This window comes from Panthera tigris, chromosome C1, assembly GCF_018350195.1.
Source record: "Panthera tigris isolate Pti1 chromosome C1, P.tigris_Pti1_mat1.1, whole genome shotgun sequence".
NCBI lineage: Eukaryota > Metazoa > Chordata > Mammalia > Carnivora > Felidae > Panthera > Panthera tigris.
Genome location: NC_056667.1, coordinates 71,594,361 through 71,621,409, shown reverse-complemented (window position 1 = coordinate 71,621,409; position 27,049 = coordinate 71,594,361). Strand labels below are relative to the sequence as shown.

The 27,049-nt window shown below is 35.1% G+C and overlaps 1 protein-coding gene across 2 annotated transcripts in view; it reads left to right on the top strand.

Moving 5' to 3' along the window:
* ZNHIT6 (zinc finger HIT-type containing 6) overlaps positions 1-27,049 on the top strand; it is a 104,951-nt gene that overhangs the window by 26,732 nt on the left and 51,170 nt on the right. For both annotated transcript variants that reach the window (XM_015536216.2, XM_007079169.3), the window contains exons 6-9: positions 6,811-6,879; positions 8,265-8,345; positions 9,721-9,798; positions 26,784-26,908. In XM_015536216.2, the coding sequence (XP_015391702.2) occupies positions 6,811-6,879; positions 8,265-8,345; positions 9,721-9,798; positions 26,784-26,908 (353 nt within the window). The remainder of the gene's footprint in view (positions 1-6,810; positions 6,880-8,264; positions 8,346-9,720; positions 9,799-26,783; positions 26,909-27,049) is intronic.

Here is a 27,049-nt window from a genome sequence, read left to right as displayed (position 1 = left end):
GAGTTCATAGATAAAATGACTCAATTACATCATTAACGGCCCATTTTTTTTGCTGATTTTCCATTGTATCTTCAGTGGTGTCAGCTGAATCCTCATGGTCATAGAATGCTCCTGGTAACAGTTTGAGTTGCAGTAAATATCCAGGAGTGCTTCTCTCCCAGCATTACTGAACAGGAAACCTGAAATTCACCACAATTGGGCCACCTAGGTCATCGGCCCAATCCTGAATCACTGTGTCAAGGAAGATATAAGATAGTGGTTTTCTTAAGCTGACTAGTAAGTGCATGCCTCTAGAGGTAAGGAATGGATTCTATTCGTCAAAGTATGGTTAGGGATTAGGAAGGAGGATGATGATAAGAGATTGCCAAGGAGGCAATTAAAATGTTCACTATAACTCCTAAAAATTATTTCAAAATATGAAGGCAAATATTTAAAATAAAACATAACATATATTTGAATTGATGTTACATAAAAATACATAGTTTGTTGTTGAACTTTCATTTCTAGTAAGATCATAAAAGAATAGTCGATTAGAGCATAGACTCTGGAGGTATTGTACTGTCTGGGTTCAAATCCCAGCTCTGCCATTTCCCAGCTGAATAATGATCTTGGAGGAGGGACTTTTCTTTTCTCTACCTTAGAGTTCTCATGAAATAATGGCGTTCATTCAGAGTTGCAAGAATTAAATGAGTTAATACATGTAAAACATCTAGAACAATGTCTGACATATTGAAAGCACTTAATAAAGCATTACTGAAAGCATTACTGTTATTACTATTACTACTTGGCTAGTGCTATCTGGTAAAAGGATCTACTGATAGATTTCATAACCTGTGGACTTTACTAATTAGTGGTGTAGCATTCTTAAGATTAGACATGTGGAAATTCTAGCTTTCCTTACTCCCATGGAGGGACTTGTATTTAAAAATCAGAAGTAAAGGGGTGCCTTGAATAGGATTCAAGCACGGAGTCCACTTATCCTTTCCCCGTCCCACCTCTCATTCTTACAATATATTGAGTATTCTCCCTCTGTATAGTATACATGAAGAACAAGGTGCTTTCATGTGAAAACTGTACTCTTCTCACAGTGATATGGAAGGAAAACACAGTGCCCAGGATTGGTGGTTGACCTACTGCCCTAAACAGAAGCCTGCCTTGGACTCATCCCAAATGCCTAGTGAGCCCTTAGGAGTGCTCTTTGAATAAATATTGGTTAGTCAGTAAGAGAGGGGGATGAAAATTGGTGACTTTTTTCAAGAACAAAAATAATCAGGCTCATTTAATTTCATATTAGAAATCTTAGTTCTTAGAATTCAGCCTTCTTATGTAACTCTTAGCTATAGCATATTTCTTGAGGAGGATAGGTTTGAAGCTGTCAAAATGATTAGATAAGTAACCCTAGTTCTGGTTGGGTAATAATTTCTGAGATAAAAAAGAAACCTCTTAAAAGAACACTTCCAATAATGAAGATTTTTAGTTTTAAAAAGAATGTTAAAATTAGTCCTTTCTATGATTATTACCATCCTGCACTTTCCAGTGAAAACATTTTTGACTTTGCTGATTGTAAAAAATAGCCAATCATTATGTCAAAGATTTGTTTAATACAGACATATAAAGTAAGAATTAAGTCCTTTCATAATGGCAAGAAATAACTAACCATAGTTAAAAGTTTGGGGCATGTCCTTCATACTTGTAAATACATGTATGAATATATATTTTAAACATAAATGCCATCATTCAACACGTACATTTTTCTACTTCAGTGCATAGAGTTCTGCCTCATTTTTTCATTCATTATGTAGATTTAGTATAGTTTAATCAGTTTTTGATGATACCCATTTAGATTTTTTTCTTTCTATTATAAAGAGTGGCACAGTGGACATGAACATATGTCATTACCCATCCAGTTATTTCCTTGGACTAAATTCCTGGAAATAAAACTGTTGAGGCTAAAATATGTGTATTTTTTTCATTAAGAATATTTATTTTTTGTCTTTATGAACTTGAATTGCCAGAAGTTCACACCAGTTGATATTCCTATCACCAATGGAAAGTCTCCATTTCACCATGCTTCCCTAGTATTTCCCCAGTATTTCTGATTTTAACAATGTCTTTGTAAATTTGATAAGTGAAATATTTCACTTCTATTTGCACTTCTTTGGTTATAAATGAGCTTGAAAATCTTGTTTCAAGAGATCAGTGCCATTTAAAAGGATCGGATATCTGTCTTTGTTTTCTACTCTTCTTCCTTGGAATTATGGTAGCACTCCAAGATGAAAATTAACCATTTTAAGTCATGGAGTTAGAAAAATATGGGTATAGAACTTCCCTCCCCCTGTAAGTTTGTGTTATCATACACATATTACTTTCTTGAAATGGTGGGAGAGAATGACCCTTAATTTTAATAAGCATTAGCTGTTAAGTGCCCTGTATTAACTTGTTAAAACCGAGTATAAAATAACATTTATTTTCCTCTTTTAATACATGTGTTTCTCAACGTTTTTTTTTTTTTTTTTATTGCCTCCCAAGGAGCCCTTTTAGACATTTTCCTTCTATTTGCTCCCCCATGATATTTTGATACCACAGATATACTGTGTATATGTTTATGTGTAGTGGCCCTTTGGAGGGCCACAAACCATTGTAATATTTAAGATTATTTTTTTTTTAATTTATTTAAGATTATTTTTAACCCTCCCCAAAACAAATTTTTATCCCTTTGGGGGTGATGCTGCTCCTATTAAGAATGCATGATTGAGGGGATAGGAGAAAAAGCTTTGCTATGCATGAGTAGTTGCTTTTGTTTCATGGGACTCAGATCACTGTTATCTTACTTTGTCAGGTGGTCTATAGGGGAACATTAGATTTAATAATTGCCATCATTACTTCACCAGTCTGTCATCAAACTCTAAACTAGTGTGCCATGAGGTGCTGAAGTTCCCTAGAATATTCAGGTACAGTATTTCCATTCTTGAGAACATTGATAATTTTGGCAAGGACACAGTGACATAATTGAAAGCATTTTGTTTAATTTAGGGAACAGTAGTCTTGATATAGTAAGAATAATAGTGTTTATTTTTTTTTAATTTTTTTTAACGTTTATTTTTGAGACAGAGAGAGACAGAGCATGAACGGGGGAGGGGCAGAGAGAGAGGGAGACACAGAATTGGATGCAGGCTCCAGGCTCTGAGCCATCAGCCCAGAGCCTGGTGTGGGGCTCGAACTCACGGACCGCGAGATCGTGACCTGAGCTGAAGTCGGACGCTCATCCGACTGAGCCACCCAGGTGCCCAATATAATAGTCAGTGTTTAAACCTCTATCCCAGTGGTTCTCATTCAGTGGTGATTTTTGCCTCCCAGAGGACATTTCCAATAATTGAAAACATCTTTGGATGTCACAACTGGAGGAGTGGGTGTTGCTGGGGTGGCATCTCCTTAGTCAAGGCCTAGAATGCTGTTAAACATCCTGCACAGGAAAGTGCCTCCTCTGCCCCCTTTTTACCCTACCCACCATAACAAAGAATTATCTGGTCCAAAATGTCAGTACTACCTAGGTTAAGAAACACTGTTTTATCCCATGATTCTACTCCTTATGCTGTGTTTTCATAAAATAGTCCAAACAATTATGGTGGAGGGTGGGGGTATGCATACATAAAGATACTCACTAAAGCATTACTTTTTCCCTTTATAAAATGTGTTCTTTTAGAAAACTTACTAATATAATACAAAAAAGCATATAAAATTATCCACAATCCCCCTCAAAAATAATGTTGAGATTTTGATGTATGTGTATTTTTATAAGTGGGACATGTATCACTATATGTAATTATGAAAAGTGGGAAATAGACTTAATCCTTTGAAGAATTTTGATGGTTACCAGAGGGGAGGTGGTTGGGGGGGAATTGAAATCGATGATAGCGCTTATTATGATGAGCACTGAGTCATGAATAGATTTAGTGAATCACTAAAATTGTACACCTGAAATTAATGGAATATGTTAACTATACTGGAATTAAAATTACAAACTTAATTAAAAAACTTAATTCTTTGAGACTTAGGAAGTGATTTGATTGCCCAGTCAGGACTACATCAGTTTCAAGAACACTGAAGAATTGGCAACTACTTTAGAGATTAATTAACTCAACCCATTTCAGGAATTCTTATACAATACCCTTCAACCTCTCTTTGTCCATTTGTTCACTTAAATCTTCTATTCTGAATTACTGTTTGCAAATCCCTTTTAACCCTAGAGTTAAAAAGTACAGTTTTCCAATGAAGCTAACTTAATCCTTTGTACTAGTAGAGGTAAATGATAGACCCATCCCTAGGGATAGTCTTTTATTATTTTTTTTTTACCATAATTTAATATGGAAGAACAAATGGTAAAAAATTGGAAGCAGTCATAATGTCTGTCAGTAGAGAATCAATAGATTTTGGCATTTTTCATAAAATGAACTAATCTGCATATATTATAAATAAACCTAAAGCATAATGTAAATGAAAAGCAAGGCATAGGATATTTAGAGTATGGTAAGTTTGAAGTAAATGTTAATATTACACAAAATACTATACTGTTTATAGGTATAATGTGTGTGTGTGTGTGTGTGTGTGTGTGTGTGTGTGTGTGTATAGAATATAAAACCATGGACGGTAAGAATACACACCCAAACTCAGGATAGTACTTACCTCTGATAATGAATGGGAAGGGAAGGAGATCAAGAAACAGTAGCAAGTTGGATCATCAGCTATATCAATAGCCTTTTATTTCTTAAAAGAAAAAAGTATTTTGAATAAATATGGCAGTTTGCAAGTTGGTTAAATCTTGAGTATGGGTACATTGTTCTTTATACTCTCTTTTTCTTTGTTTTTGAAATATTTCAAGATCACATTTTTTAAAAGTAAATGTACTTTTCAAATTTGTTCATGTTTGAACTGAGGCCAAATATAGAAAGATTTTTATAGTAATTTAGCAATATGTATGTAATAAAATAGTAGTGAATGACTTCGTTACAATCAAAACTAGTTAACTATAGCAAAATAATTTCCAACGGCTTTTCTCCCTTTGTTTTTGGAATGTTAAGTACTTTCTGATGGTATTTAGGGTCTACTGAGTGTTAAGAAAGATAAATGGTTCTTGAAATTACTCAAGCAATGATTGGGGTAACTTAATATGATTTAGAATTCTGCAAGATGACAAGTTCATAATCTTTTTTTCTCCTATAACTTAACATGGAAAAAACAAATATATTTAGAAAGAAACCATATTATACATCAGGATTAAAAGATCAATTTCTTTCTTACAAGGAAATGTGGAATCTCTGAGTCTCCCTTTTTTTTTTTTAATGTTTATTTTGAAAGAGAGCGCACACAAGCAGGAGAGGGGCAGAGAGAGAGAGAGAGGGAGAGAGAGAGAATTCCAAGTAGGCTCTGCACTGTCAACGCAGAGCCCAGTGCAGGGGCTCAGTCTTACAAACAGTGAGATCCTGACCTGAGCTGAAATTAAGAGTCACTTGCTCATCTGACTGAGCCACCCAGGTATTGCCTCTGAGTTTCTTGATGGTGATATGATGCTCTGCCTCTTTCACAGATAACGAACATTGCAGGGGTGTTTTCTTTTAGAAGAATTGTTTATTTAAAACCATTAACTTACATTTGCATTCAGATTTTTTAAGGTTTCTTCCTCTGAGATTTTAGATATCTGGTCTTTAAATTAGTGAAGGGTGTTTATGCCTTTGTTCTATCAAAAAAACACATATTAACATGACTTTCTTATATGGTAAGTGGCACTCTCAATGTAAGCATAAGCAAGCATATTTTTTCTAGCTAATGCCAAAAACTGTCTTGTTACTAAAGAAAACTTCCTTAAGCAGATCTGTGATAACTTACCCTAATAGAAGGATTTTTACTTGATTTTATGGTTATTGTCTTCTGACAGAAATTTGACTAAATCGTATGAATGTTTAGTGGGAGATATTTTACTAGACTGTATTAAAATAAAACTATTTGAGATTTTGGAGCCAGGCTGCTAAAGGATAGATTTATAAGTGAAGCTGGCCATTTTGCTTGACAGTGGGTTGTTAGAAATTTCTCCTAAATAAAGAAAACATGTAAAAGCCATCATACAGTGAAAACATTTAAATTTCTGTATTGGATTCAGTATTTCTAACATTAACTTTTTTTAAAGAAGGAATGGTATATAGTGTCACCAAACTTAGATATGTTAAATAGAATATGGTCATTCCAAAATTAGACATTTAGTGAATTATTACTGTTGATCATGTATCAAACCAAAGTTTCGACCTGGAAGCAAAGGGACTCTAGCTCAGAGTGCATTCTGCTTAGCAACCAACTTGTCTACTGTTTTGCTACTGAATGCACGTACTCATGGCTAAGAAGTATCTGCAGCCAGCTGGTCGCAACTGGACAACACTTCATTCACCTAATTTCCAGACTAGTCAGGCAAAGACATCAGCTCATTATTTTTGGTCATGAGCAAATTTATTTGTAAACTTCCAAGTAGTAGCACACTGATCTCAAAAGCCCCTGAACTGTGACAAATTGCCATCTAATTCAGGAATATAAAGTCCTTGTAATTCAGAACTGCTGCACTTAATTTTGCTTTCCTTTTAAAACTCCTTGCAAGTATATTGTTTAGAAAACATAGTCTCTGAAATCCTAGAAAAAATAGAAAAGATACGTTAAATTCTAGGAATACTTTTCAAATTATTATCTGAAAATGAAAGTTCAGGAGGTTTGATTTGTGCGCACACTTTTATTATCTACCTTGATCCTCATGATTCTTTTTTCATTTAGAAAACAGCAGTTTTGTTGGCATGTGAAGCTCCAATTTCCTCAGAGTCAAGCTGTGTACATAGAAAAAAGGTACAGTACTACCAATGTTTATTAAGAACTCCTTTGTTTTTATTGTGTTTTTGTATTTAAAATAAACTGTTAACTTAAATGTGATATCAGTAAATGTATGTCAGTAGTAGAATGGATAACTCAGTTGTTGGTATCTTGATTCAATGAAATGCTCAATACTATTGAAAAATGAATCAACTACAGCTACATCAACATGGTTGAATCTTAGAAATAATGTTGAATGAGAAGAGCAAATGAAGGAAGAATGCATAGAATGTGATTCTACGTCTAAATATAAAACAGTGTAGTCTTTAGATCTGCAGAGCTGGTAAAACTCTAAGGGAAATCATGATGGTGTTTCCTTCAGCAGGGGGAGCAGACATAAGGAGAAAACTGCAAGGAGACACAAGAGGGCTAAAAACTTTCAATTTCTTAAGTTGAGTGGTTGTAGAACAAATGAAAAATGACCCAGAATTCTACTATGCAAAGATTACTGCTATTAACATTGTAGTATAGCCCTCAAAATATGTATACTCAAAATTGGAATTAATTTGCATAAACAACTTTTTATCCTACTTTTTTCATATTTGCATATTTTTAAGTGTGATTTAAAAACTTTAATGACTGTGTACTATTTGATTCCTTCGGAAAATTTTCCAGTTGCTTTTTAAGTAATATACTGAGCATATATCCACATTTTGCATTAAGTGTCCTCTCTTTGTAACTGTGCTATGAATTTTAGTGAAGAACTTCCTTATTTGAAGTTGTATGCCAAACTAAAGTCAGGGAAAGGACTTCAATTTTTTAGATAGGGGTATGTAGCACATTGGTATATATGAAAATGTATAAATGAGGAAAACTACACATTCAGTGTCTTAATTTTGTTTCTGTAGCTTTATAGTTCAAAACAGTGTGCATACTTACAGAAAAGTTGAAAAATTTGAAATATGTTATTTCCAGGGAGAGTAGTATCAATTTTTACCCTGGTCTTATGATTTAGAATGAATAAACTTGAACATGCACTGAAATTAGCATCATCTGAAACCTTTTTTCAGATTTTTAATTTCTGTAGCTTTCAAATATATTTCATCCTGAATTCATTCTTCCCATCTTTGAGCACAGGTGTGTGTTAAAAGAGGCTTCATGTTTTTATAATTGATTTATAGGGAGCTTCTCAAAATATTGCTTTTTAGGACTTTGTTAAGTGTGTCCAAGAAGCCTTTTTGAGCTTTTTTCCGAAGTAATTTTTGCTTAAAAGGATGTTATATTTTGCCAAGAGTAAAATAAAAGGTCTGTGTTCAGTTATTTAAACAAAAAAGCCACAAGATTTAGTAATTCTAAGTTAACACCTTTAGTAGAAACTTATAAATAATAAATTTTGTTTTTGTTTTTTTGTTGTTGGGAAGAGTACCGGATGATAAAACTATTAATGAAATCCTAAAACCTTACATTGATCCTGAAAAGGCTGATCCTGTAATTCGTCAAAGGTATGTTTCAAAAATCTTGTAATTTTCTGAAATTACTAAAAATATTGAAGTATTGGTTATGTGAATATTATGTAAAGCCATGACACTATTAGACTGTGATATGCCAGTGCAGTTTACTTTCTGTGTCATTTCCTTGGTATTTATTCAAGGCTTTTTCAGTCACAGATGATGCTTTTGGATAGTAACAAAAACAGTTCTCCACACTTAGTATTCACTGTTTTCTAGATACTCGTTGAAGCAGATAATAAAAAATGTATAAATTAATTTAATCCTCACAATAACCCTTGAAGGTAGATTACTGCTAATATGTCCATTTTACAGATGGGGAACCTTAAAGTGCTTAAGTGACTTCATACTGCAAATAAGCAGGGAAGCTGGGATTTAAACCCAGCCAGTGTGGAATCGGAGTCTGCACTCTTAACCCTTAAATCAAACTTCTTTAAAATTGAGTCAAAAACTCTGAAATTAAGAGTTTCCAAGTAACCCTTATAAAAGACAGGAAAATTCTGTTTCAGCCAGGTCTTCATAAAACTAATTAAGATACATTCTGCCTCATCTCCAGAAGTGTAGCGTGGACACAAATGGGCTAGAATAGCTAGCTCTGTCCCTTTTCAGCTGTGTGATCAGGAATAAGTTACCTAAGTTCCAGACCTTAATTTTCTCTACTAGATAAGGTTATTTGAAGCTTAAAAAAAAAAAAAAAAAAAAAAAGGCAATGTATATAGTTACTAATACAGGGTCTAACACACAGTAGGCAGCACTCAAAATAGGAAACTCTTATTAGAATGTGGATTAGTTTTCCTGAGCAGGAACCCGGTTGACTTTCTTTTCTCTGGATGATACCTGCTTGTTTTGGTTCCAGAGTAACCTAGTGTTTAAATTTTAAACTGAGTGGATTCTAAAATGTCTGACCCAATTCTAATTAAATCTCATGTTCTAGTGCCAATGAAAGGTTGTACCCAGACTGAACCAGAATCATGTCCCATATCAGGCAGTGTCTTTGGAATATGTATAATAGTTGTATTTCTTTCCTTCTTATTATTGATAATCCAGTTGTCATCATTGGTCATACGTTTGGCAGTAAGACAAAGTACCTGTCACTAAATTGGGTACATTTTAAAAAAAATAAATAAAATAGCCAGATTAACTTAATTTACTGAAATAGATATTTTTGAAATTAACATTGTACAGAGAGAAGAAAGGTAATATTTTAAAATTCAGATCCTTGGCTAGAAAATATCTTTAACCCCTTTTCTGTGCTTGGCTAGTTGAATTTTAAGTATTGTTAGCTACTCATAAATGTTTAATCTGTAGATACTGTCTTGAAACATTAAAAATCAGTTTTGCTTCCTTCAATATGACATTTTTATTTCAGGTTGAAAGCCTACATTCGCTCTCAGACTGGGGTCCAAATTTTAATGAAGGTTGAATATATGCAGCAAAATTTAGTAAGGTAAAATTATTTCCCTCCCCATTTCTTTAAATATTTTCAAATTCTAAAATATAATTAAGTAGCTTGATTAGCTCAAGTAGCTAGTTATTATACCAGTATGACTTTCAAATTAAAATTTAAAAATAATCAGACTTATAGGATAAATTCAATTGAAAGTTACTTTGGTTAGGGGTGCCTGGGTGACTCATTCAGTTAAGCGTCCACCTTTGGCTCAGGTCATGATCTCATGGTTCATGGGTTCGAGCCCTGCGTTGAACTCTGTCCTGACAGCTCAGAGCATGGAGCCTATTTCGGATTTTGTGTCTGCCTCTCTCCCTGCCCCTCCCTGACTCAGGCCCTCTCTCTCTCTTTCTCCCTCAAAAATAAACATTAAAAACAATTATTTTGGTTAAAATATTTTAAAATAGCATTATGTACAATTAAGAGATTCTTAAATCCCATCTTAACTTATTTCAAGAAGTATTCTCTACAACAGTTCTAGTGTTCAAGTTTTTACCTTTGGGAATACAAACATTTATGTGATCAACTGAGCATTGCATATATGGCAATGGAAAAAACACTGCAGAGAAATGTAAGGAGATCTGGGTTCTAACAAACTGTATTATTTGAGGAAGTTTTTTTTGTTTTTGTTTTTTGGGTTTTTTGTTTTTTGGTTTTTGTTTTATTTTGGGGTTTTTTTTTAGAGTTTATTTTGAGAGGAAAAAAAAGAGAATGAGAGCAAACAGGGGAGGGGCAGAGAGAAAATCCCAAGCGGTCTCCGCGCCAGCAGCATAGAGTCCTACATGGAGCTGGATCTCATGAAACTGTGAGATCGTGACCTGAGCCAAGAGTCGGTCAGCTGCTTAACTGACTGAGCTACCCAGGTGCCTCTTCCCTAGACTTGTTCATTTAGTATATTTACATGCAGTTCATGTTTTACTCCCTTCCTTCCCCCAAAAGATTTAAGGTCTCAGATGAGAGAAGGATGGAAAGTTTGTGGGTTTTGCAGAGATAGCTATCTAGAGTTACAACATCCATGTTAACCAAAATCAGTATTTTTGAAATTGGTAATCAAACGCTTATGTAATTAGTGAGAAATACTGATGTAAAAGGTGCGTTCTTTCAGTTTTGCTTAGCAAAGTTTTAAAGTCAGTTTCATACAAATTCATGTTTAAACAAAACCATTTGCATTGTTCCCTTGAAATTTACCTCCAGTCAATCATTAAATATTTTTTCCTTCTTTTATCGTCTCTTACCTCATTCAGATTCAGTTCCTTTCTTAACATTTACCATATTTTACTTACTTAATTCATGTAAATGTTACTCCTATTTCATACCTTGGTGCATTCTTATTGAGTATACTATGGCTTCAGTCTCATAAGCCTGTTAAGAAAACACCTCTGAGGGTTTTTATGAAAAATGAAATCACTTTTTGGAGAGTTGTCTCATCTCATCTTCTCTAGGCTGTGGAACTAATATATACTCTCCCAACTCTCCTGACAACCTGGTGACGTGTCCAACATTCTAACACTTCTGCAGCACTCTGAGCATTTGCCACCTCCTTGTCATAGACTGCCAGTGTGGGGATAACATGTAAATGGCTCCAGAAGGATTGTAGAAGGGAGACAGTAGTAGTGCTATCCATCAAAATGATTGCCTCATCATTTTTTTTGTTGTACTTATCTGACCTTGAATAATTATAAATAGTAGCCATTGGCTACTATTTTAATGGCTACATGAATGGAATTGTTTGTTTTCTTAGTTAATAAGCATGCATCAACTTGACCATGGTCACCTTATTTACCTAATCTGTTAGGCAAATAATTAAATTTCTTTACCAGAGCTAAGGAAAACAACCCAAATCATTTTGGTACAACTGCTAAGAACAAAAGGTTTGGGGTTCTCTTTTTCTTCTGTTAGTTTATTAATGGTTTTTGTTCTGTTTCTTTGTTGTTTTCCTCCATTACCTGAAAGAGAAGGTTTGCTATATTTCCTTTTAAGTCAAGGCAAACTGGGGAGTGGCCAGTGAAGAAATGTGCCAGCTCACTAAGCCAGTCAAACTTGACTCTTGGGCATAGTATCTTCTTCCTCCAGAATTCAAGGAAGCCAAGATTGTATGTGTTAAAAGGTAGAATACTGAGCATTTTAAAGTTTATAATAAGGGCAGACTGCTTAGGCCTAGATAGCATTCATTTTTAACTTGAAAATGTGTAACTCTAAATGCTTGAAGAGGCAAGGAGGATGGAGATCTCCAGATGGAGATCTCAGCATATCCTAGTAGACCAGGGTCTTCCAGGAGAGTGGCAGAAATGCCTATAGCATGACATGATCCAGAGGGAAGCAGTTGGGGAAACCACTACATGCAGTTGTATTAGAAAGAAATCAGGATGCACAAGAGAACCAGAGCACGGGGAAATGCCAGTCAGATTGCTAAGGTTTATTTTAACAAAGAGGGTAAACCTGAACCCCAAAAAACATCAAAGAAGTACACTGAATTGAAGGTCAGATGACCTAATTCTAGACACTCAATTTCTTTGTGCTTCATTTTCAAGGTCCTTTATTTTCTCTTATTTTATACCTTCTTTAGGAACCCAAGGAGGACCAAAGTTGGGCCTTGGGTTAACCTTAGTCCCCAAAGGGACTATCATTCCTTTGATAGCTTAATAAAGTAAAAGTTGAGTGTTAACTTCAAGGAATACCTAGAATTAGCTATTTTGATATTAAACCTGAGCTTATCTGAATAACATGATAAGTATTTTTACTTTATCTTATCTATATAGAAAACTTACCATTCAGATTTCCCCATTTGAGTTGTTTATTTGAACTCAGTGATCTATAAAAGCATCAAAGGATGGGAAGGTTATGGATTTAAAAATTGCCACTTTAGGGGTGCCTAGGTGGCTCAGTTGGTTAGGCGTCCGACTTCAGCTCTGGTCATGATCTCACAGTTCGTGAGTTCAAGCCCCACGTCAGGCTCTGTGCTGACAGCCTGGAGCCTGCTTTGGATTCTGTGTCTCCCTTTCTCTCTGCCCCTCCCCCACTCATGCTCTTTCTGTCTCAAAAATAAACATTTTTTAAAAATTTATAAAAAATAAAATAAAAATTGCTACTTTATTTCACTTTGAAAAGTGATGGCATTATTTTATGGCAATCATAATCTCAAACTCCAGTGAAGGAGTTTTTATCCTAAGTTGGGAAAAGGTACACCATATATTTCTGATTAAGTCAGCTTCATGATATAGTTATCCTAATTTCTATAAAACTTCCCAGTTTTCAAGTATTTTCTAATCATGAGTAATGAAATTAGATGCTATGAGGATACATTTAGAAATAGATTTTCATTTGATTTTTTAAAAATTTACTTATTTATTTTGAGAGGGACAGAGACAGTGCAAGTGAGGGAGGGGCTGAGAGAGAGAGGGAGAGAGAATCCAAACCAGGCTCCACATTGAATGCAAAGCCTGACATGGGGCTCGAACTCACAAAACTGAGATTGTGACCTGAGCTAAAACCAAGAGTTGGATGCTTAACCAACTGAGCCACCCAGGCACCCCTCATTTGATTTTTTTTATATTAAATATAATGTATTGTCAAATTGGTTTCCATACAACACCCAGTGTTCATCCCAACAGGCGCCCTCCTCAGTACCCATCACCCACTTTCCCCTCTCCCCCACTCCCCATCAACCCTCAGTTTGTCTCAGTATTTAAGAGTCTCTTATGGTTTGCCTCCCTCCCTCTCTGTAACTTTTTTTTTCCCCTTCCCCTCCCCCATGATCTGTTACGTTTCTCAGGATCCACCTATGAGTGAAAACATATGGTTTCTGTCTTTCTCTGCCTGACTTATTTCACTTAGCATAATACCCTCCAGTTCTATCCACGTTGCTGCAAATGGCCAGATTTCCTTCTTTCTCATTGCCAAGTAGTATTCCATTGTATGTATAAACCACATCTTTATCCGTTCGTCAGTTGATGGACATTTAGTCATTTGATATTTTTAACTAAAGATATTTAGGGGTGCTTGGGTGGCTCAGTCGGTTGAGCATCCAACTCTTAATTTGGCTCAGGTTGTGATCTCAGGGGCATGGAATCAAGCCCCACATCAGGCTCAGCACTGAGCGTGAAGCCTGCTTCTCTCTTGGGGTGCCTGGGTGGCTCAGTTGGTTAAGCGTCTGACTCTTGATATTGGCTCAGGTCCTGATCTCATGGTCGTGAGATTGAGCCCTGCATTGGGCTCTGCACATGGAGCCTGCTTGGGATTCTCTCTCTCCCTCTCTTTCTGCCCCTTCCCTACTCATGCTCTCTCTCTCTCTCTTTCCCAAAATAAATAAACATTTACAAAAAGATTTCTCTTTCCCTCTGCCCTTCTCCCCTGCTCCCTCACTCTGTCTCAAATTAAAAAAAAAAAAAAAATGTAACCACAGTATTTTTCAGATAATGCAGTCATTGATAGGCTGTACACTTAGATGTATAATTATACTTCTATCATTAAAGGAAAGTACATTCAGAGAACATCTAAGTAAGATTATTATAGGTTTTTAAATGTTAGACTTCTGATATAAGATAAGCATGCTAAAATAGGAGGATTTTATTATTTCCTAAAAAGTACTTACAAGGCAGAAGCATGTAGTTTCCTTGTGGCTGTTGATTTTAAATGTATCCTACGATTTACAGCATTCCAGTGACTCCAGAGTAAAGTCTTTTTAACCAAATACTTGATGTTGCCAGTTTCCACTGGTTGTGTTTTACATTCTTGGAGGGTTTATAACAGTTGTCTCATGATATATATACCTGATGAGCTAGAGCAGTCTTAAATGTTTCCCAGTTTTTAGCATTGCCATACATGACTTTTATTTTTAGATTTAGGGGATTATAGAATGCAAGTCTAACCCTAAGGAATTTGCTGCTGATGTATTTGAGAGTTTTCTTTCCAGAATACACAAGGTTTGGATTTGTGTTTTCTTATAAAAGCTAACATGGCTTCTTAAGTAAATTCATGTATTCATTCTCTTGCAAACACTTTGTGATACTCACTGTGGTCCAGGTATCATTCTAGACATTGGGGTGATGGCAGTAAGGAGAACCATTCCTGTCCCTGGGAGCTTACATTCCCAGTGGAAGAGAATTCATGTAAGATGCTTGTGTTATTAGCAAGGCCTCTTTTTCTCCTCTTAACCAGCCCAGAAAGTAAATGAGTGGTTTTGAAATAGAAAAGCCTATGTTGGTAATGCCAGGTACTTTCAGGGGCAGCCATTGTATTGCTGCTCACTTATGCTATTATGGACTGAAGAATTTTGAATACTCCGAAGTGTGATACTGTTCATTCAGTTGTAATTTTCCAAATCTATTTTTTGTATTTTACTTATTAATCCAACCATTTATTTTCCATAAAGAAGTTCAGCTACACTTTCTTTATGTTTACTTTGCTGCTTTGATGTTTATATAAGGTTCTAGTTTTGATAAAGGTGTGGTTTAAGCTGTTATGGGATAATTCTTTCCAAATTTACTCAGAAACCATTAATTAAGCACATTTAATCTTCTAGGCATATAAATACAACTTGAGGTTGATACAAGAATGAATTGGGTACAGTTCTACAGTAGTGGGGGAACACAAACACGAAGCAAAGGTGACTGACTGAGGTTCCTGGCATGGATCTGTTTCTGGAGGGATGGAGGTATAGGGCCTGGAGAGGCTTAGGGCACATTGAGTTTTAAGTAGAAGTGGCATTGTTTTTTGGAACATTATTTGCAAAAAGAATGGTCGTTTTATACTGTTCATTTGTTCTTAGTATCTATTCATAGTAAGATTATACATATTCCAGTAAGAAATAGTAATACTATCCTTTCAGAATACATAATCTGTGGAGAAGTAGACCTGATTTTACTTTAAGACGTTCCAGACTAGACTGTAAACCAGAAGTCTCACCATTGCAAACACTTAAGTTTATTAGAACACTGCTTCTCAAACCTAGCCCAAATTAAGAGATGTTCCAAAATAACGTTTTTGTTTTTATCCAAAAACCTACATCAAAGTAGATATTCTGTAAAGTCGAAATAATGTTATAAATTTGGTACAAACCTGAAAGTGGGGATCAAGGCAGAAATGATATTGCATTGTTGTGAAGATTACTGTGAGATGTTAGCTGCTTAGCACAGCACCTGGCACATAGCCAGTCATTCTCAGTAAATACATATTATTCATGTATTAGCAGTTGCAGCATTCAGGTCAACATCTTTTAGAATTGACTCAATATAAGAGTTTTTATTATTGTTTTAATCCTAGAGATTACTTCCGTAGAAAAAGGAGGAAATCTGTTTAAAACAAAAAGTTCTATATAGCTAGCAGTTGACTATATGTTATACAGTACTTTTATTTTTAAAATAATGGCTTGTTTCAGCCATTTGGCATTTCTTATACTTGTGGGAAGTAGCCTAAGTTCAATATTAGCTATACTCCCAACAGGCCACTCACCATTAGCCACATGGGGGCAGATACGTAATCATGCTAGTTTATATTTCTTTTAACATAAATTGGATATTGAAAGAATATGAGGTTTGAGGAACTTGTGTACTTATGGTGTTATCAACTGTTACTTCTGTACAGTCACTCCCACATCTAGATACATTTTCAACCTTTCTCCCAAACTCCAAATCCTGGTTTATATCTATCTTCACCTACATATCTCATTAAATCTTAAACTGTTTAGACCTCCTCACACCACATCTGTTTTTTCTGTGTGTGTGTGTGTGTGTGTGTGTGTGTGTGAAATATGTATTAAATGGGTTGTGTTCCTGGCATCTGGTAAGCAGTCAGCAAATGTTGATACTTACTCTGTGTTACTGGCTCTGTCACTCTTGCAGTATATGAGACATAAGACCTTAGAGCCATCTTTTACTTCTTCCTTGCCACCCTGTGGCATTTAAAAACCTCCGTAATGAGTCTTCTCTATGTTCTCTCTTCTCCATTTTTCTGGGTTGACTGTATCCGTATCTGCAGCGGAGCCTATCCTTTCCCACCAACTAGATGTGATTTCCTTATCCTTTAAGCCTCAAAAAATATGTTGTGCTTCTCATAGTTTCCTGCAATCATGTTTTATTTTTTTCCCAATACAGTTTATCCTATTCAATGATACATTCTTTTGAAGACAATGACTATATTAGGCATCTTCCTGTTCACATTTCCTGCAGTGCTGAGTCAGTGACTTTCCTATAGTATGAATTCAGTGTAAATTTTCTTAATAAGTAGTGTGTTAATTCACTTAAATATATGTGTGCTTCTATTTGTAGATGTTGCTACCACTTTAATACCCAAAAGGAGGACTGAGACAACTTTTTCTGAAATGGCCAAAGAGTAAATGTTTTTGGCATGGTGGGCCATACTGTCACAATTGTCAACTCTGCTATTATAGCCCATAAACAGCTATAGATAATACATAAATCAATGGTATGGCTTGTGTTCCAGTAAGACTTTGTGCACAAAAAACAGACAGTGGACTGGATTTGACCTGCTGACCATAGTTTTCCAGTCTCTGCTCTAAAGGATTTTTATTGGTCATTTGTGACAATATCATTTAGTTAGCTGAGGGCTTCAATTCTCAATATGTAAAATGAGAGCAACAGAAAAAGAGATTATAATAACTCCCAGTGTAATTTAAAGTTCCTTCTGAGAAGCAGTACCTGCTCAGAAGACAGGCTTTTTGATAAATGAACTTGACCTAAAGTATCCTCGAGTCCCTTCCATGTGCCGGCACAGTATTATACATAGGCCTCTAAAAGACTAGCCCTCAAGGAGCTCACAGTCTAGGAGAGAAAGTAGATATGTGGTAAATGCTACAGTAGATCTGCATTTAGTTCTATACTAAATGTACCAGGCATAACAGGTACCTGGAAAGGCCAGGGCATTTTACATAGACACTCCAGACTTGTCCTATTTTTATGGAAGCACACCCCAATTGCCATCACTCTGCTTCCAAAGATTGGCACATGAAGTCGAGACTTTAGATTTTAAACCCAAGCCAAACTAAAGTATTATTTAAGTTCTGACTTAATGAACATCACAGAAGATTGTTACTTTTCTTGGGGATACTACCCTATTGTACATGCACAGATTCTGTTGTTTCATAGTGTACTGGTTGTATTTAATAATTTTTGGAACACCTTTTTTCTTTCTTTCTTTCTTTCTTTCTTTCTTTCTTTCTTTCTTTCTTTCTTTCTTTTTCTTTCTTTCTTCCTTTTTTTTTTTTGAAAAGCAACCAGCAAAAGTATGAGTTCTTTTTCTTGGATGATTTTATTTCCAGGCTGAGAGGATGTTTTTTAAATAAAAACTAAGATTACTTTCTTTGGATCTGTAACATGAAATGTTTTAAAAATCATTTACAGTGAAGTTAAAGAGGTAGGATACTTTTTTGTGTGTCACTTTAGAGAAATTGGTTTTGCCTGTGGGAAGGCCTCAGATGAGACCCACCTGACCTCTTTTACTAACACGCAGTTCCCAGAAAGCAAAGACCTTTTCTACCTGAGAGCAGACCTGATGTCCAGTTCATGTAACTCACTCAGATTCTGACTTCTTAGATTCTCAACTCTGTCTGCAGGATACCACCTCTCAGCCTTAGTTGATTCTAAGAGCCTGGTCTCTTGCCCAAATCTCCTCATAACCCTGCCACATCCCTCCTTGCTTTCCACCTGGCCCATATCCCTATTAGCCAGTATCCCTTCTTACCATAAACATTCCCCCAGCTGAGCATTTAACCTGTATTTCTTCTTTTCTCAGAACAGTGCTTCTCACATTTCAGTGTTCATCATAATCATTTGAGATAGTTGTTGGAAATATGAATTTCCAGCCTACCCTCATAGCCTCTGGTTTAGTCAGTCTCACATAGGACATAGGACCCAGAAACCGGCCTTTTTTTTTTTTTTTTTTTTTTTTTTACATCCTCTGCCTCTTAAGTTATGCCTGTGATCATACTTTGAGAAACACTGGCAAGGGTGTAAACTCCTTGAGGACGTTTTGGTTCCCATACAGTATCTAGCATATTTTCTGTATAACAAGCGTTTGGTAAGTGTTTATTCAGTTGGATTATTGAAGCTGTATAAAGAAATAAGTAATTTGATTTTAAGTTGGATTTATTGAAATCAGATTCTGACATCTTTAAAGATATTAATCTTTCTCCTTTGCTTAATTGAACCAGAAGTAGAAAATTAAATTATCTTATTTCACGCTTACAGAAAATAATTGGGAAATGTACTTTGAAGATACTCTACATAAGAAATTTATAGTATGTGGTTAAAAGCTGGGATTTTTAAAAATGTCCTGCTGTTAGAAAACTGAAGATCTTGGAAGTTAACATTATTTTGAGAATAATGGCACAGAATTAAATACATTATCAGAGAACATTAAAGGGATTCCAGCATGTCTGAGAACAGCATCAGCTGCTTTCAGATATCCTGTGAAAATTGCAGGCTCCATTGCTGCCTTTTAGTTAGATCCCTTGAAAGTAACTGTGATGTTAGTAAATAACAGCAGCGGGCTCTCTAGATGGGATCACTTAAGTTTTTTCCTTTTCCTTTTCAAATTCGATTCTATTAATGAGTACTGCAGAGACAAGTGGGGTAATTTACTTAATCTAAGAATCAGTAGTAAACAAATTTGCATGTAGTAGAAGACGCCGTCGTCCATGCTTGCCCATCACATTAAGAGATGCATTTCCAGTAAAATTTTACTTCAATTGTTGTATGTTTGTGTTTTGACCAATTTTATACTAATTGTCAAAAATTACTCCATCCAGAAGAAATTGTAACATTTAAAGCATTAAAGTCACAGGTAATAAAATTAAATTTTTAGCTTACATACACATTTTTGATACAGAAAAGTATGAATGGGTAATCAATAAAAGATTTTTAAACACAAATGTATTATTCAGGATAAAATTCTTTGGAGAACTGGAGTGGAAATACAAGTTCAAGGAGAAGAAACCATATAAGATCTGACTGTTGAGGAAGAACTTGTTCCTTTATCTTTTAAATGGATGATACTGATGTCACATTGCTATGATATTTCGATTCGAGTGAATTTACTTAGGAGTGATGTAACATTTTCATTTTAAATCATCAGTTTTTCCACCACACGATAAATTCTGTTCTTTTATTTAAACTCGTGAATAAAGATTTTAAATGAAATTTTAGATGTCTATTTAAAAATATAAAAAAGTATCCTTGTTTTCCAAAACTATTTTAGGTCATAATATAAGCAAAAAAGTGTGAAGATCCTGAATAAGTTTTCCCAAACACAAAAAAATGTTTGCTGCAAGGGTGAGTTAAAATCAAGGTTAAATCTAGAGGCAAAAAGACATCTTTAGGAAGCATAGTATTACTAACAACCTCTTAATGAGTGCCTCCTACTGTTTTTTAGTGCTTTGGTAAGCATTTTGTATACATTATATGTATACATTATGTTATTCATGCATTATAGATTTTACACATATTATAATTTTACAGAGAGTGCTCCCTGCAGCTTTGTAACCACCAAATGGTGATACCTAAATCCAAACCTAGGCCTGCTTATCTCCAGTGCATTGGTATGTTCTCTGCAATATAGCACATGCCATAAATGGACATAATCCATGTTCTTAGATTATGTAAAACCACCCCAGTTCTTTGTTATACCTTTCTGGGATTGTTGATTATTTTTCATAGAGTCATGATCAAGATGAGTATGTGCTCAAAATGGTATTAACCTTTGGTCACAGTTTGGATATAGACTCAAGAACAAAGAAAGCAAGAGATCATTTGAAGACTAGAAAGTGTTAGAATCAACCTGAAGAATGTCCATACATAATAAAGGAAATACATAGAGCACTAAATATTTTTATCAGAGAAGATGTGTCCAGTGGGCTTTGTGTGGCATTCTGCTTGAAGCAGTTTTATGGTAAGAACTGTAGTTAGCTGTAGGAAAGCTGATGCTTACCTAGTTGCCACAGCTGGGTTAGTGTTTACAGGACAGATGCAAGCACAGCTATCCAAGTTTCAGTAGCTCTGACCCTGAGAATTTTAATTTGAGAGGTTGTACTGAAGAGTATATCCAAAGTGATATGATGGTCAGTTCTTAGCAGATTGTAAGTCTGCAGTTTCCATAGTGATGATCTCATTTCAAATATATACTGTATTGATTGTTGAAGAATTATGGGAATTATGTGAAACATAAAATGAGAATTTTCTCTAAAAGCTTTGGAAGTATATTTTAATTCTCAGTGTTAATCTAAATTTATACATTCTAGTTATATGGTAATTGGTAACCAACTTTATATACTCTTCGGAGGGAATAACTTGATTAGTTGAAATTTCTAGGTGATTTCAGATATTTCATATTAGCCAAAGAGCTTCAGCCTCCCCTCTAACCAAACCTCTCTCTCCTTTTTTAAAATTTTTAAAAATTTATTTTATTTTGAGAGAGAGAGAGTGAAAGCAAGCCAAGGAGAGGGGCAGCGGGAGAGAGGAATCTTAAGCAAGCTATATGTTCCGTGCAGAGCCCAATGCAGGGCTTGATCCCATGACCCTGGGATCAAGCCCAGTGCAGGGCTTGATCCCATGACCCTGGGATCATGACCTAAGCCAAAATCAAGAGTTGGACGCTCAACTGACTGAGCCACCCAGGTGCCTAATTTTTTTTATAAGTACCAAAACTATGAATTCTATATATATTCCCATATCTATTCTCCACTCAGTCCTGTGGACACCCAGCTTATTCCTGACTCTACCTTGTGCATTACTTTCTTTCTGGGAAGCCTTCATCCTTCACCTCGAGTGAATACCTAATAGTTCACCACTATTTTCCCAGTGCCTTGAACAGTATCTGGTATATGGTAGACCCTCAGTAAATAGGTATTGAGTGACAAATAAATGAACAAGCAAACAGTAGAGTGAAGGAACTCAAGATCTGCTTTATGCATTTCCGTATGTGACCCTCTGCAAGATACTTAATTTCTCAGGGCTTCATTGCCCTTAGCTGAAAGACCAAAGGAAAGGAAAAAAAAAAACTGGAGTAAGTTCTTGCCAACTCTAAAGTAATATAATTCTGTGGTATAGTTAATTCATGAACTATTTAACCTTTAAGCAAAAGTTTCTCTGAAGAAGCTGGTCATCATATTTTGCAAAGTGTTACTTCCTAATAAAAATTGAAGATTAAGAGTCTGTACTACTCATACTCTTACATTCAACTAAGTACCAGATGAAATATGTCTTGTTAACAAGAGTAAGGCTAATTAAAATTCCCTGTGTTAATTAGGAAAAAAATCCCTGAAGGAGGAGGGATTTTAAGAACCAGATAAAAACGGGTAGCTAGGGTTAGCAAATGAAGTGCCTAGATATCAAAGGCACTGTGCAGCCTGTAAGAGCATCTTCAGGTGGATAAGGAACAAAGAATGTGTTTTTGAGTGTCTGCTTAGCTTTAGATTTCTATCATGACACTTGTCCCAATGAAATGTGATAATTGTTTCTTTGGTGCCCTCAACAAACTGGGTTTTATTTCTATGACCTTTTGTTATCTAGCAGACTACCTGTATGTGGTAAACAATAAATATTTGAGGAATTAATTGATGAATAAGTGCTTACAGCGTTTCCACATGTATTACTAATTGTAATAGTATGTATCCTATCTACAAGATAGTAAGCTTAATAAGCTCTGAGAAATTGACCTACATAAAGAAACCAGTTTATACTTACAAAGCCTGAATTTGGACTTGGGTCTGTTTGTCTCTACAAGTTCATACTTCTCCTACTAACTAGTCTTGTCATAGATCATGAACATAATTCCTAAGCGTGTCATATCCCTGCTAGAGGTGCTATATAAAATCTTTGTGGAGTATAAAAAGTTATTACTGATACTAGTTTGGGCAAGTTCCACTTTAGAAACATTTTCAGCTGTTAAATTCACTTACTTAATCTTTACAAGCTAGATAACTTTTCCATCATACTGATGAAGAAAGCTGAGCATCCTTAAGGAGTCACAGATCTTAAGGACCTTAAGAGCCTTAAGGATCTTAGGATTGGAGCCCAAGCCTCTGGATTTAAAAGTAATTGAGCTTCCAGTAAGGATCAGAAAAGACTGAACAAATAGCATCTAGAACAAGTAAGAGCCTTGTAAGACCCTCCTTAAGTTTTAAAATGTGTAATTGGTCACTTTATTTTACCACCCCATAGCTGTCATACCATGGATAGACTAGAGTCATTTGCCACTGCAGTTCTGAACTATTGAGCTTTCTGAATGAGGAGGCATATGTCTACACTTGCAGAATTATAAAGCTGGAGTCATCTTGGTGATCACCTCATCCGGTGACTTTATTTTTTAGTGGAAAAAGGTCTGTCACTTAGGGACTACTAGGAGATTGTTAAATTTGGAGAGTATTCATGCTTAGTTTCAGTATTTTGTAGGAGGAAAAGGGGAGATGATGTAAGGTGTGTCAGTGATCAGATGGGAAATAAAATGGCTTAGAACTTTTTTAAAATTCTGTCTCCTTTTGAGTTATGAGAAATTGTTTTTTAATCCTAATTTGTAGATAAAGTGGAGGAAGAAGTTTGAGAACTTGGCCAGTTTCTTTGAAAGTTAGTAACAGAGCCAAGATTAAAAGCATACCCTTGAATATCAAGACAACTTTTATTTATATAATGCCAATCACTGTAACACCTGTTTAGCCTACTGAGCCATGCTGGCCTTATAGTGCCCTTGTGAAGCTGCCTGTACAGGGTCAGCTACCAGGCCTGTGAGGGTAAGCAAGTGAAATAACAAGAGGAAATGTCTCAGAGAGTCCCTAAGGGTAAGAAAAAAAAAAGACAAATGTTGGTGTCTTAATCCTTCCAAACCTAAATAGTTTGTCTTATGGTAGCAGAGCCGTTCTACTAATGGGAACTCCAGAGTTTGAGAAGATTTCAAAACGATAAAGCTGTCCCTTAGGATTCAATAGCTTAATGGCTTGCAAAAGAGCTAAAGACTGAATGTTATAGGCAGTGCCAAGCTGGACTCTACACCTTGCCTAAAGATAATAGAAATAGAAACATTCAAAGTACTTTTAGCCTCCTGGAAGTAAATGCGATCTAAAACAATGGTTTGAAAGTTGTAAGGCTATGTTTAAAATGTAAAATGCATTAGAAGGGAAATTGGCGTTTCTGTGCTTACAGAATAAGTGCCATTCTTTGTTACTCAGAAAAAAACTGCTCTGAACTTTAGTTTCCATCAGAATGTGTTTTATTTTAGGTAAATATAAATATAAAGTTTTGTTTATGGCTTAAGTAAGTGAGCTAACAGTTTTCAAGTGTGGAAACTGGGGGTCAAAGAAGTAAAGTAACTTGTCCAGAATCACAGAGCAGTAAGTGATGGTGCCAGGACTGGAACTCAAGTGTTAGACCCAAACCCAAACAGCCACTAAAAGTTGCTGTTACGTTTCATGCAGATCACAAAATGTTACCCCATATGTGTTTGATAGCTTTTCTTTATAAACAGTTCACATAATTTACTTTTTAATCACGGGCAAATAGTAGACTAAGAGTAACCACCAGTAGTAGAAAAATCACAGAAGTTCAGAATTTCAGCTAAAAAGATTATCTAGTGAAGTCCAACCTCTTTAACAGACTGGAAAGCTGAGGCCTCAAAGCTTACTGACACTCAATAGCAATATTGCTGTGATTAGAAGTTTGCAACATTTTAGGGTAAACACTAAGGAAAATTTGGTAATTCTAATCAGAACCATCAACATACCAGATTTTCACTGTATTTGAATAAAATATTTTAAAAATAATTATAAGTTCTTAGAAATCTTTGTGCATGCTAAGTGCTTTGTAAAAGAAAGTAAAGTGCCTATTCCACACATAAAAGGGGGACCAAAATTTTTTTTAACTAAACAAGTAATCATTGTAGTTTTAAGATTGAAGTAGTGTATAACTTATTACATGGTGATTTTTAAGTATCTCTAGGTGTTCCTGTGCTGGGAATGTGTTTTATACTGTGTCAGCAAGATTATTAGGCTGTAGCTACCATGTGGCTTTTGAAGAATTTTTTTTTTTTTTTTTTAATCTTTGGAAATCTAGAAAAACCTAATGGGATTACACAAATTACCTAAAACGTTAAGTATACAATGAAAATTATTTCTCAAAAACTGAAATAAGTAGAAAACATTCCCGTATTTGTGAAATGTCTCTTAATAGAAGTCTTAGGATTCAGTTTAAAATACACAGAAGATAAGTCACTGCAAGCGTTTGTAGGCTACTACTTGAAAGTTTCCTATTTGAACATTCAAGTCATATTTTCTCCTTAGAAAATTTTGGTTATATCCATTTTATATTTTACTTTAAAAGTTAATCTTACACTTTGATATCTAATTCAATCTCATTTTTCTCTTATATATAATTACTGCTAACTTTTAAAAGAACACTGCTTATTTCAAAGGGAAATAATGTTTAAAAGATGTGAAGCATTTAATCCTTGAATGCTGGAACCACTTTTAAAGTATCATAAGCACATCTGTGTTACATTACACAGGGAAAAGAATGTGTGCGTTCCGTGGCCTATGGGCACTAGGGTGGCTGGTTTAGGAAAACTGAGTAAGTTGGGTTTTTTTTTTCAACATAAAAAATTTTCTGTAATTCTAAAACAAAGAATTGAATTCCAGGGGTGGGGCATGTGGTCATGCAAACATAAGTAATGTTTTGGTTTTACAGTTGTTCTGTCACTTGTCACCTTCTTCTGAAAAAGAAATCAGAGCATTTTGATAATAAGCCCTTCCATTTTCCCTTATTTGAAAACTTCCATGGGACAGACTTGCAGAGGAATCATGCACTGCATGTCTCTCTTAGTCAGCTGCGAGTTATGGTGCAAATAATTTATTACTAACTAGGAAATACCAAAGTTTGTGAATGATTTACTCTTCACAGATTCAAATGTATTCCAGGGATCACTTCATTCTTGATCACTTGTACTCCATCCAATGTGTTTTCTTGAGTGGGACAGAAAAGGATGGACTTACAGCTGTCAGGCTGGGTATCACCTAGGATGTGTGTTTTGCATGTGAATATCATCTGGCATTGGTGGAGATGAAAGAAAAAAGGTTGAAGAACTTCTGCGCTGTACACTGGTGGACATGTTCTCAACTTTTTCCTCTTTAACATGACAGTATTCACATGCCAACACATTCCCATAGGCAACTCCTAGTGAGCTAGCTGAAATTCTACCGCTTCCCCTGCTACCCAAGAAAGCCAGCAAGGGGGAGAATGTTAGGGGAATGCATCTTTGATCAACTAAAAACAGTTTTTTTATAATGGCGTGAGAGTTGCACACCATAAATAATACTAGCATCTAATTAATTACCTGTGGCACATTTGACAGCTATGTCATGTTACCATGACTGATAAACTCCGTATTTCTTAAATTTTGTGCTTTAGGCTCATCCAGAAACTTAAACTTGGTTTTTTGTTTTGTTGTTGTTTTTAATTTGAAGATAAAGGAAGGCCAAATTTAATTGTATGGTAATGTAAATTTCTGGAAACGATTTATAATTAGAATGAGCTTGTTACAAAAGTATTTGTAGTCAGTTATTTTAACACCACATATTACTGAAAATTATCATGGGATAGGTTTTTTGTTGTTTTTCCTTTAAAGGTCAAACTAAAGATATTTGAGGAATTTGAATTTTTAGCTAGTCATTCTTTTGTCCAAGAAGAATTCATGACACATTAAACATAGATATTACATAAAAGTTAGTTTTACTCTTTGTGATATGAAAATGACTTGTTCTAAAGCTTTCCTAATGTCATACTTGATATACTCTTGATTTTATTTTAGAACCTGTATAGTAATAGCTCTTTTACCTGGTTTTCTTAGAGATGTTATAAGGAAATAACTATTAAATTAATGTCATTAACATTTAAAAATTTTCTAATGGAAGGGACTCTATTTTATTTATGAGTAACTTTGAATATTAAGGGTGTTTTTTATTTTTGTTTTTGTTTTTGTTTTTTTGTAAGATATTACGAACTGGATCCTTATAAAAGTCTCCGTGACAATTTGAGGAACAAAGTGATCATTGAGTATCCAACATTACATGTGGTATTAAAAGAATCCAGTAATGACATGGAAGTTCTTCACCAAGGTAAGTGTGCATCTGTTTGTCCCTGTAACACTTAGAGTAACTCTAGGGAACCTGAGCCCTTACGTGACTGTCTTTATTTCTTCGTGTATGTGTTTTCCCACTGTATTTACACACTTAACTGAATTTGCTCTATAGCTACGG